The sequence below is a fragment of the Eleutherodactylus coqui genome, chromosome 2 (assembly GCF_035609145.1).
Source record: "Eleutherodactylus coqui strain aEleCoq1 chromosome 2, aEleCoq1.hap1, whole genome shotgun sequence".
Classification (NCBI taxonomy): Eukaryota; Metazoa; Chordata; class Amphibia; order Anura; family Eleutherodactylidae; genus Eleutherodactylus; species Eleutherodactylus coqui.
In genome coordinates, this window is record NC_089838.1 from 2,127,693 (window position 1) to 2,140,776 (window position 13,084).

Consider the following 13,084-nt stretch of genomic DNA (forward strand, 5'->3'; position numbering starts at 1 on the left):
ATAAAGACTTCTGGAGGTGGAATCTACACGCTGTCCTCATAGATGTGCCGCATTAATTAACCCCGCGGTGACGTCTGACAGGATGGCGGCAGACAGACGTTCAAAAGAGATTGTATTTTTTTTAACAGCAGTACAACAAAAAATGATACAAGTTTGGTGTCACCGTAACCGTAGCGACCCACAGAATGAAGGTATGATGTCATTTCTAGCGCAGTGCGAGGCGTAATATACATGTATGCCACGTGCAGACACATATAGACACTGACACACACATATGGGTGGTTGGGGCTTCAGTTAATGTGAACCTCTTGGACCCCTGGCTAAGGGACCGGGTCACCACTGAGACCCCTATGGCCATGCCACTAATTGTGGGGGATTCTGTGACTCACCTCGATGATATAATCTTTATCGTCTTTGCTGTGTACGGCTTTCACAGCGCAAATGTCCAAACCGCCGAACATCTCAGCACAGGAGTCCACCCATAACCGATACCTAAAACGATGGGAGTGGAGGGATATGAATAGGGAGCGGGGCAGTCAGGTGACTATTACACCACATGACCTATACAAAGCTCTGAATCCACCACTAGGGGGAGCTCTCTATATACAGATGTACACAGCTCCCATTGACGTCAATGATAACTCTGTCTTCTCTGAGCTCCCCCTGCTGGTGCCTCCAAGCAGTAAGGATTTCATCATTTAAAGGAGTTTTCCAAGACATAAAAAGTTAAAAGGGCTTAAAGTGAGCAAAAACTGAGCACTCGCCCCGTCCAGCACTGCAGCCCCTGTGCCCGCCCCACGGAACCCAGAAGAAGCACCAGGTGGTCACTTGCGCACTAACGGGCTTCAGCAGTTATAGAAGAATCACCGCTGAAGCCTGAGAGTGAAGGCCACGTGAGCAGCTGCCACTTCTTCTGGGTTTCGTACACCAGCACCAGGGCTTAATGTCCAGTAAAACCCCTTTAAAGTGTCTGTGACATGCAGCAGCCTCACCTGTCCGTCATGGCGATCTGTTCCAACATGGCGGAGCCAGTGTTCGCCTTCCAGTTTCCAGAGATTGATGTGCGCCTGAAAAAAGTCATAACAGGTCAGCCACTGTTGGCTTGGATACAACTGTAACAAACCCTCAGCTCTGAGAAGTATCAAGGCTAGGCTTTAGGTCGCAGCATGAAAAGAATAATGTTTCCATTCACTGACAGCAACCAACAAATTAAACAACTGATAAGAGACATACGACGGCCCCCCTAGCGGTCGTCACCCAACTTTCCCAGACTCCTGAGCAGCCAATCCACTATTAGTCGGAGTCTCTCCTGGGCGGCTGCACCTGCAGCGAGCTCGGGATTTAACCCTCGCTGGGGCGGAGCTCGTTGCTATTCCAATCACGGCCCGTATGAAAGGACTGGAGGAAGCGGCCGCGGCTCGCAGCTGACATCCCCATCATTGCTGCTTTATTCTCCCTCGGATAAACGGCTCCTATATTGCGCCAAAGGCAATTGGCTCAGAGCTCAGACCACGTCCCGCGCCTCGCAGACAGCGCCGCATTGTTCCAGAGTCATGTGGAGCCAAGAGAAGCGCTGGGCCCCCCCTGCACTGCGCTTCCTGATGTACGGATCTCCCAAAAGGACGTTCTCCCCCAGCCTGTGATGGCTGCATTGTGTGCCCAGTGTGCCCCCTGCGCCAACATCGGCTGCAGCCATTAATCAGACGAGTCATACAAAGAGCACAGACGGCTCATGTAATCTATGTACACAGTGACTCCGAAGGCAGAATAGTGAGCGCAGCTCTGGAGTGTAATATAGGATAAGTAATATATGTACAGCGACTCTGCAAGCAGAATAGTGAGTGCAGCTCTGGGGTATAATACAGGATGTAACTCAGGGTCAGTACAGAATGAGTAATGTATGTATACAGTGACTCCACCAGCAGAATAGTGAGTGCAGCTCTGGAGTATAATACTGGATGTAACTCAGGATCAGTACAGGATTAGTAATGTATGTACACAGTGACTCCACCAGCAGAATAGTGAGTGCAGCTCTGGAGTGTAATATAGGATAAGTAATATATGTACAGCGACTCTGCAAGCAGAATAGTGAGTGCAGCTCTGGGGTATAATATAGGATGTAACTCAGGACCAGTACAGGATAAGTAATGTATGTACACAGTGACTCCACCAGCAGAATAGTGAGTGCGGCTCTGGAGTATAATACAGGATGTAACTCAGGAGCAGTACAGGATAAGTAATGTATGTACACAGTGACTCCACCAGCAGAATAGTGAGCGCAGCTCTGGAGTATAATACAGAATGTAACTCAGGGTCAGTACTAGATAAGTAATGTATGTACACAGTGACTCCACCAGCAGAATAGTGAGTGCAGCTCTGGGGTATAATACAGGATGTAACTCAGGAGCAGTACAGGATAAGTAATGTATGTACACAGTGACTCCACCAGCAGAATAGTGAGTGCAGCTCTGGAGTAAGGTGTGGTTTGTTGGAGCTCCTCAGAGAACCAGGGTGTGGCTGCAGTCCCAGCTGGAAGCCTGTTTTGGATCCCAGGATCAGTGCACTCATCTGGGCTTCTTGTTCTATGGAGCCACGCAATTCCCCCCCCCCCCGGCTTCGGTCGGAGGGGGGGAATGCTGAGAAGGCAGCGACAACACCATCAGCGGCGCTGGCGGCATACGTGGTTTCAGCAGCAACAACCAGGAAAGCCGGAGCAGCTAGTAAAGCTGCGAAGAGAGAGGGTCCGGGTCGCAGGCGCAGTGACATGGCCCAGCAGGTTGGTGCAGCTGCATCTGACAGCGCCGGAAGCGAAATGATGACCCGCAGTCAAACTCGCAGCCAAACGCTCAGCAAAGGAGGTAAGCCGCAGTGGAGTGATCGCAAGAAAGGGGAGTCGGTGGTAGAGCTGGCCTCCCGTCTGGCCACCAGCATGGCGGACTATGAGCGTGCGGGGAGAGAAATCCTCCTGCAGAAGGAGAAGCTGCGGTCGGCCAGGTCACTGAAGGACCAGACCGCCGCTAAAGGAAAAAGAGATGCAATCAGCAAGTCCATACAGGACTGTAAAGACTGCATACAAAGGTGCAAGGAGGAGAGGGACAGGATTCTGGAGCAAAGTGGTCCCTTTAGGGAAAAATTAATAAACAGTGATAGGTTCTCCAAGATGGCGTCAGGACACAGCGGTCACAAGGAGGCTGATCACTCCAGCGATGGAGACAGCAGTGGTGACTGTTCTGAGGAGGACACCTACCAGGACAGTCTGAGGGAGCAGCCTGTCTGCTCAGGAGAGCAGACCCAGAGTGGCACTACAACCACCAGCAGCCTCCGGCCGGAGCAGGTTGCGCTGCCTCTAACCTCCGGGGATTCAGATCCAGAGGAAGATAAAAGCGATGGGGGCGCTTTAATAATGCAGCAGATAAGGCTGTTGGAATCCCCCCCTAATATGAGCGGCCTTAAGTTTGGTGATGATTTACCAGAAGAGGATGTGAAAATCAAGACAAAAAAAGGAAAAAAAAAGAATTTGGTGCAGGAGAAATTTGTGTATGTGACGGGGGGCGCTGGTTTGGCTGCAAAGTCGGATCAGGGCACCCCCACCCTGAGAACCCCGGTTTCTGACTCTGCAGTGGGTTTTGAACATGGGAACAGGGATAAAGGAGTTAAACTGGCCGGGTCCTCTGTCCCTGTTTCAGTTAGTGCAGTGACAGAAACAGCCAGCAGGGCGGCCAGCACAGGACAAGGCAAGGTGGCAAAAGAATTTGGCAGTGGCGGAACTGCCAGCACCAGTAAGGCCAGTGATGCGGAGGGTGCTGCGGGGTCGGGATCGGGGGTCCCCCGTGCGACAGGTCGGTCTGCAGGGGTCCCTCAGTCTAGGTCCCAGTCTAGGTCCCAGGCACCCAGTGATGCGGAGGCTGCTGGCAAAAGTAAGGAAAAAAGCAAAAATAAAAATACTAAAAGTGATGGAATGCAGAGTGCTGACCATGGGGGGGTCATTACGGTGGTTGCAGCTGCGCAAGATGGGGCAGCAGTGCCACCCCCAAGGTCTACCAAGGCCCAAAATAAAAAAGCTGCTTCCAACCCAAAGTCTGGTCCAGAGGGTCTTGGTATGAAAGGTCTTGGTATGAAAGGTGTGGATATGTCTGGTGCGGCCCGTGTGTCTGATGCTCCGACGCACTCGGAGGCACGGGCTGCAGCTACTGTTCCCGGCACAGGGGCACCTACTGTAAATATAGGCACAGGTTCTAGGGATGGTCAGGGCACATCACAGGTTCCAGTCGCCCCTCCGGTGGCGACCACAGCTGGTAGGAGTTATGCCAGTGTCGCCGCTGGAGGGGAGGGGTCCTCCTTGTCTCCAGGCTCTAGAGAGGGCGTATTGCAACAGCGCCTCCTGGGGGCTCTACGGAAGGGGGAGAGTTCAATCACAGTTGGAGGAAGAGAGGTGAACCTATCTCTTTGGACAGAGAGACACGGCTTAGGAGCCTTCCGAGAGCAAAGGGGGGAGACCGTATGGTCCCTACCAACACCCGGGCAGGACGCAGGTCGTAGGAATGTGGTCCGTCTTCGTTGGAGGGGCAATGATACATGCCCCCCGAGGGCGAGAGTAGTGGAGCTTCTACTGAAGATGGGCTTCAGGGCGGTTGACATCTTTGCCCTGATCCATCCCTTCGGCACGTCTGAGTTTGACATCAGCTTCGTTCGCCCAGAGGGGCTAGAACTCTTCTGGGGGAATTACGAGCTGATGAAAAGCGAGCCCGGCTGGCGAGACTTTGCCGTCCAGGTGGTGTCTCGCCAGAACGAAGTCAAGAAGGTGACCGTTTTGACTCGTAACGAGTCGCTTTCTTGTTTTGATATTATGACGTGGCTCGGTCGATACGGAGAGGTGACAGACATGCCCAGAAAGAACCGGGATGAGCACGGCATCTGGTCCGGGGCCTGGACATTCATGGTCAAGCTGAAGCGTTCAGGAAACTCAGTGGCACACATACCTTCTGCAGCCTTCCTCGGCAGGGATCGTATCTTGGCCTTTTACCAGGGGCAGCCGAAGCTCTGCCACAGGTGCGGCGACCCCTCACACTTGAGCGCCGCTTGTAAGACCTTGAAGTGCGCTCTGTGTGGGGGTGTGGGTCATCTAGCCGCCTCCTGTGCAGAGATTAGGTGTAACCTGTGTGGTGACCTTGGTCACCCATTCAGTCGCTGTCCACGCTCCTTTGCCAATGCGGTCTCAGCACCTACGGATGGGGGCCACGGTGCGGCCTCTGCGGGTGAGGGGACTAGCAGAGGTGGAGGAGCTCAGGAGCCAGGGAAGAACCGGCAAAAGACGCCTGCTGAGCAGAGGCGTCAGGACAAGCGCAGACGGAGCAGGGAGCTGACAGGAGCGCCCACAGCAGGTGGATCAATGGTGGCCCCTGTTCCTGAAGCAAATCTCGCGGCTGAGGCTTTGAGGGACAGCGAAGTGGATGAAGAGGACAGGAGGATCCAGAGGGAGGAGGGAAAGACCAACTCTTCAGATTCCTCCCACTATGAGAGTGTGGATGAGGAAGGAAAGAGGTGGTTAGAGAAACGGCGTAAGCTAGGTGCCACTAGGAGAAAGCGAAGGGGGGATTCAAGATCTTCTCCCACCCCTGGCCAAGTACTGGAAGGAGAAGCCTGCTCGCCTCCAGTTGGACTCTCCAATAGGTACCGGGCCCTTCAAGACATCTCTTCCTCCTCTGAGGGGGAAGCGAAGGGCAAGGTGCCTGGGGCAAAGAAAGGGTCAACAGGGGGCACTGAGTCTCCTCCTCGTGGAGGCCTAGTTCCTTCCGGGGAGGGGGCTACTCTGGAGCCTGGAAACAAGGACGATGGGGTCGGGGGATCCCCTGCTATGGACACATCTGTGTCCAAAAAAAGAAGCAAGGGGCTTTCCTCCGACCCCGAAGAAGCGGGTGTGAGGAAGAAAGCCATCTAATTTAATCACTCATGATGGCGGCACCCACTCCGCTGACTCTGGCATCAATTAACGTTGCCAGCATTAAGTCAGATACGGCTAGATTTGCGGCCTTTGATTTTCTCGGCCGCGTTGAAGCCGACATTTTATTTTTGCAGGAGACCAGGCTGTCTGATTTGGCAGCCATACATAAGGCAAAAAGGGAGTGGAGGTCAGGCCCTTCCTACTGGTCTCTTGCGGCCGAGCCGTATAGCGGAGTGGCGGTCCTTTTTACCGCAGCGGTCGAATGCCGACGAGTAATTGAATTAGAAATGGGAAGGTGCCTGATCTTAGATGTCCTCATGAAGGGACAAGAATTGAGACTTGTAAACATCTATGGTCCCCAGTCAAAAAAGGACAGGAAGAGTCTCTTTATGAGGATCAAGCCCTACCTTTTTACCAGCCGCCAAGTTGTCTTTGGAGGTGACTTTAATACAGTCACAAGAGCCCGCGATAGGGGAGGCTCTGGAGACAGGCGGTTGACTTTTGATGGCGTCGCACTTAATAGTGTAGCTAGCGAGGCTCGCCTGGTGGATGTCCACATCCGGCACACCCCAGGCCACGAGGGGTTCACCTATTATAGAGGTCAGAGCAGGTCTAGAATAGACAGGTTTTATTTGAAGGAGGAAGCCATCTCTTCACCAGTGTCCGTTGTTGAGGTGGAATTCTCCGACCACTGTCTGATTTTGTTTTCTCTGAATGTTGCAGAGACCCCCCGGATGGGTAGAGGTTTGTGGAGACTGAATTCATCACTCCTGGAGGAAGCAGAGATAAGACAGTCCTTTGAGGATTTTCTGCAGAGCCAGGTACCATTACTGGATCTCTGTAGCAGTAAGTCAGAGTGGTGGGAGATGTTCAAGAGGAGGGCGGCGAGGTTCTTCCGTGAGCTCTCCAACCTCAGATGCCTGGACAGGTACCGCCTGTACAATGGCCTGAGGAGGAAACTCGAACATCTCGTTTCGACTGGAGGTAGCCGCGAGGAGATCTCCAGAGTGAAATCTTTACTCAAGACGTGCCAGTATGACAGACACGCATCCTTGGTTTTTGAGAGGGATTTCGGGAAGTACCGCTCGCCCGACCCTTACAAAAACTGTAGGATGTCAGTGAATAGTAAAGTGGTCACTGGACTGATTGACAGTACGGGGTCCCTGAATCGATCCAGATCAGGGATTCTGGAGGTCGTCAGATCCTACTACTCGCAACTCTTGGGAAAGAGGGATCTAGATTCGGAAGTGATGTCGGCTTTCCTGGCTGAAACTGTCCCTGGGCCAGGGGTGGACACCTCTCTTGGCGTTTTGACAGAAGAGATCAGAGAAGAGGAAGTTAGACTGGCGATTGATGGGCTCCGGCCCAAAAAGTCGCCAGGTCCGGATGGATTAACATCTGAGTATTATAAGACCTTCAAGGGCCTCTTGAGTCCCCTCTTGACGGAGGTATTAAATGAGTGTCTTTCCTCGGGCACTCTGCCAAAGTCAATGAGGAGGTCGGCCTTGATCATTCTGTCAAAAGGTAAAGACTCGAGCCGTATTGAGAACTGGCGTCCCATAGCGCTTCTCAATACGGACAGGAAGGTTCTGGCAAAAGTGCTGTTTAATCGGCTGGTCAAGTTTGCACCCCAGCTCCTCTCGGGGGCGCAGCATTGCTCTGTTCCAGGCCGTAGCACCTTTAGCGCTGTTCTCGGTGTCCGGGAGGCAGTGGAGCAGGGTAGGGCTGGTCACTGGGAGGGGTACCTGCTGTCCTTGGATCAGGCCAAAGCGTTTGATCGGGTTAATCACGAGTACCTCTGGTCCGTCCTTCTGAGATACGGCCTGCCAGTGGGGTTTGTTGATTGGCTGCGAACTTTGTATGCAGGGGCTGAGACTTTCCCGCTGGTGAACGGTTGGCCCGGCCGCCCTTTTGAGGTGGCGTCCGGCGTCCGCCAGGGCTGTCCTCTAAGTCCCCTGTTGTATGCGTTTGCGATAGATCCCTTCCTTAGGAGGGTTGATTGTGGACCTATAGCAGGGGTCGGGATGGACCGGGCGGTGCCGGAGGCTACCCTGAGGGCAGTGGCATACGCCGATGATGTCACGCTCTTCGTGTCCTCGAGAGAGGAGGCGGAGTTTGTGGTGTCGGAGGTGGACCGCTACTCGGAAGCTTCCGGGTCTATGGTCAACTGGGATAAGTGTGAAAGTCTCTGGTTAGGAAGGGGGGATCCTACGTTTGATCTCCCGGACACCCTTCCGGTGCCCCAAACTTCAGCAAAAGTACTTGGCATCAAATTCGGCCAGGGGGATTACCCCATGCAAAATTGGGTGGACAGGCTGGATGGTGCAACTCACAAGGTAAACCAGTGGAAGGGTTGGTCTTTGACCCTTCGGGAAAGAATTAGCCTGATCAAAACATACCTGCTCCCGTTATTCATCTACCTGGGCAGCGTATGCATTTTGCCAGAACCTCTCTGGACTCGGGTCTACAACCTGTTCTTCCTAATGTTGTGGGGGAACAGGTTGAACCTGATCAGGAGAGATGTTACATACCGCACGAGGAGACTAGGGGGGTTGTCTATGGTCAACCCCGTGGTGTTTCTTGTAAACACTTTTTTTAAGATCAACATAGGCAACCTCTGGCAAGAGAGGGCTCCTCCGTGGGTCTACTCCTGCAGGGGATGGTTTCGGCCCTTCTTCCAGGAATGGGAGACAGGAGGGCGAGTGAAGGACCTTCGCACGCAGCACGGACATCTCCCGGCTTACGCTACCTTGGTTCTGAAGGTGATACGCCGGTGGGGTCTGGGGATGTGGGAGATCAGGACTCTGACGAGGAGGCTCCTCGACGAAAGAGTCCTGTTGACCCATTTCCAGAAGCCCCTGGCGCTCAAGGACTGCCCAAGTCGGGACCTGGAGGGAGGGTTACGTTTACTGAATTCAACCCGGGTCCCCTTGAAGTTTTGGGACTTGGCTTGGCGCTGCTTTCACGGGAGACTGTATGTAAGGGGTAACTTGAAGAGCAGGCCTCTGATTGACAGGGGTTGCCCCCGTCAGGAGTGCAGCGACGTGCTGGAAAGCATGGAGCATTTCCTGCTTCAGTGCCCCTTTAATACAGAGGTATACCAACGGGTAGGGGTCTCCATAGGCTGGCGTCAGCTGGCACACCTCTCCTATGCGGAGTGGGCTTATGGAGCGTTCAGAGGTCTTGGTGGCAGGGACCGCTGCACTTTATTTCTAGTTAGCCTAGTGGTCAGGTTCCACATCTGGAGTGCACGGTGTTTAATCCCGACGGAGCTGAAAGTCCTCCCCGTGGATACGGTATGTAGGAACATCCTGGGTGACCTGGTGAAGGTGCGTTCTTTGGAGTATGAGAGGCTGGGCACATCTAAAGCTTCTCTCCTATGGAGAGGGCTTGTATTTCGTTAGGGACAGTTTGTTTTTCTTAATTTTCTAGGGGCAGAGTAGGGAGAGAATAGGGACAGGATAGGGAGAGAGGAGGGATAGGGCAGGGACAGTTTTCCATGAAGGGTCAGACTGAGGGGCAGACTAAGGACAGTCTAGGGCAAATTAGGGAAAGAATAGGGAGAAAATGCAAGGGATAGTACATTGTGATGTCTGTGCCCGGCTTATCACCTCCAATCCCGGTGGCGGGCTGTGAGTGCACCATAAAGCTTTTTGTTTTGATTTGGGCAAAATGGAGTGAAGTAGGGCTGCAGGTGAGCCGACCTTAGGCTTTCGGGTTATGTTAATATATCGTGTATGTCATGTATATTGGTTATTGTATGTTTTATATGTATATATTCACGTTCTGGGTGGTAGTTAGGTTGGGTGGGGGGTTGGGGGGAGTGGTTTCACGCCTTGAGCCGTAGCCTGGCACGTCCCGAACATTGAACTCTGGGCACGGACTGGTGGAGCGGGCATGGCCCCCAGGCTGCGGCAGGCAGAGTGTTGTACAGTTTATATATATTAAAAAAAAACAAAAACCCTGGTGTGGCTTGGCACGTCCTGAACTTTAGAACTCTGGGCACGGACTGATGGAGCAGGCATGGCCCCTGAGCTGCACTGGGGACCCAAAAAAAAAAAAAATATTTTCTTTAGTTATTTTTGTATGCCGGTTGGCTTGGTCTTTATTTTCATATTTAGTTAATTATTGGTATATATATATATGTTATGTTTACGTTATTGCCTAATTTTGTTTATGATGGGGTTTCAGTGCGGTACGGCTGGACCTGTAGTTTTAGTTTTAGTTTTCTCTTCTGGATAGCTGGATGCTCTTCTTTTAGGTATATTGTGTTTTGCTTTGAGTGTGTGTGCGAGTGTGCGGCAGGGGGGAGGGGAGTCCAGACATGGGGTTTCTTTTGTTTGTGGACCATGGACTCTGGGTGAAGGGCCTTATCTCTGTATACGGTTGTATTATTATTATTTACTATTGTTACAGTTTGCTTTTATTGTTATGTTTCATACTTTTATAATAAAAGATCTACAGGATGTAACTCAGGGTCAGTACAGGATAAGTAATGTATGTATACAGTGACTCCACCAGCAGAATAGTGAGTGCAGCTCTGCAGTATAATACAGGATGTAACTCAGGGTCAGTACAGGATAAGTAATGTATGTACACAGTGACTCCACCAGCAGAATAGTGAGTGCAGCTCTGGGGTATAATACAGGATGTAACTCAGGAGCAGTACAGGATAAGTAATGTATGTACACAGTGACTCCACCAGCAGAATAGTGAGTGCAGCTCTGGGGTATAATACAGGATGTAACTCAGGAGCAGTACAGGATAAGTAATGTATGTACACAGTGACTCCACCAGCAGAATAGTGAGTGCAGCTCTGCAGTATAATACAGGATGTAACTCAGGAGCAGTACAGGATAAGTAATGTATGTACACAGTGACTCCACCAGCAGAATAGTGAGTGCAGCTCTGGGGTATAATACAGGATGTAACTCAGGAGCAGTACAGGATAAGTAATGTATGTACACAGTGACTCCTCCAGCAGAATAGTGAGTGCAGCTCTGCAGTATAATACAGGATGTAACTCAGGAGCAGTACAGGATAAGTAATGTATGTACACAGTGACTCCACCAGCAGAATAGTGAGTGCAGCTCTGGAGTATAATACAGGATGTAACTCAGGATCAGTACAGGATAAGTAATGTATGTACACAGTGACTCCTCCAGCAGAATAGTGAGTGCAGCTCTGCAGTATAATACAGGATGTAACTCAGGAGCAGTACAGGATAAGTAATGTATGTACACAGTGACTCCACCAGCAGAATAGTGAGTGCAGCTCTGGAGTATAATACAGGATGTAACTCAGGATCAGTACAGGATAAGTGATGTATGTACACAGTGACTCCACCAGCAGAATAGTGAGTGCAGCTCTGGAGTATAATACAGGATGTAACTCAGGAGCAGTACAGGATAAGTAATGTATGTACACAGTGACTCCAGCAGCAGAATAGTGAGTGCAGCTCTGCAGTATAATACAGGATGTAACTCAGGATCAGTACAGGATAAGTAATGTATGTACACAGTGACTCCTCCAGCAGAATAGTGAGTGCAGCTCTGGAGTATAATACAGGATGTAACTCAGGATCAGTACAGGATACGTAATGTATGTACACAGTGACTCCACCAGTACAATAGTGAGTGCAGCTCTGCAGTATAATACAGGATGTAACTCAGGAGCAGTACAGGATAAGTAATGTATGTACACGGTGACCCCACCAGCAGAATAGTGAGTGCAGCTCTGCAGTATAATACAGGATGTAACTCAGGATCAGTACAGGATAAGTAATGTATGTACACAGTGACTCCTCCAGCAGAATAGTGAGTGCAGCTCTGCAGTATAATACAGGATGTAACTCAGGAGCAGTACAGGATAAGTAATGTATGTACACAGTGACTCCACCAGCAGAATAGTGAGTGCAGCTCTGGAGTATAATACAGGATGTAACTCAGGATCAGTACAGGATAAGTAATGTATGTACACAGTGACTCCATCAGCAGAATAGTGAGTGCAGCTCTGCAGTATAGTGCTATATGTAAGGCAGGCACAGTTTGGTTTTGGCATTACTGACTTGAATATGTATATTATGAGTCAGCAGGGTGTCCTCCCTCCACGTACGGCGGGGATTTCCCATCACTTTCTCCGCAGCCACCATGTGTTCGGTGTCATTTGGCCGCAGGCACCTGACAGCCGCTAGTCTTCCAGTAATCCCATCTGTGTAGACGGGTTGGGACCCCCGGTCCAGGGTCTCCAAAATGACGACAGCAAAGACATTAACCGAACAATCACTGCATCCTGGAAGCTGCTGGGAGTCGGCTGACCTCATCTCACACTCCATACTTAACCCTTTACTGTACTCATAATCTCCATGTGATGCAAAGCCTCCACTAGTAGAACCATTAGAAGCCATGTAAGGTGACCAGTATGGCATCACAGCTCGCCAAGGGACTGATCCGCTCAGGCAGGCAGCACTATGGAGGCATTACTGTAATACTATGCAGGTTTGCCATTCATCACTCTGGGAAAGTTGTGTGAAGAGCAACATAGTAACTGTCACAGCTGCCACAGACTGTGGTACTCCAGGCTTTCTTAAGGCCCATTTACACGAAATGATTATCACTCAAAATTCATTCAAATGACCAAAAATGGAGGATAACTGTTACATGTGACCGGGGGCACCGAGCACCGGGCATCGGGCATTGGGCATCGGGCACTTGTCGTTTGAACGGTGATTTTAAGGTGAACTAAAGGTCCATTTAGACACAACGATTATCACAGAAAATCTGCTCAAAAGACATCTGAGCGATAATCGTTGTGTGCATTTACAGGGCAAGATGGTCGCTCATACGGCGGTGTGAGTGACTGTTCTGAGCGTTCACTTTGCATAAGCGTGTAAACGAAGGCTCACGCTGTATGCAGAAGTCAAGCTGGAGCGCTGTCTTCTGCATACAGCTGTTGTCTTCTTGGAGTGCTCAGCTGGTATACAGCTGAACGCTCTGAGTGGGGTATACAGAACACAGCTGGACTGCTGTGTTCTTCATACTCCGGCTGTGTTCCCCGAGCGGAATACCAGCTGAAACAATAGTATCATTGTTTATCGGTCAGTAGACTGCAGGCTGGTATCTCCATGGGAGTCAGCAGATAACA

General features: G+C 51.1%; 1 protein-coding gene across 1 annotated transcript in view; it reads right to left on the minus strand.

Moving 5' to 3' along the window:
* The window catches only part of SYN3 (synapsin III), a 318,593-nt gene that overhangs the window by 18,954 nt on the left and 286,555 nt on the right, over positions 1–13,084 (minus strand). Inside the window, exons 9-10 of the mRNA XM_066590171.1 lie at positions 993–1,067; positions 390–492 (exon numbers count right to left, since the gene is read on the minus strand). Of these exons, the coding sequence (XP_066446268.1) occupies positions 390–492; positions 993–1,067 (178 nt within the window). The remainder of the gene's footprint in view (positions 1–389; positions 493–992; positions 1,068–13,084) is intronic.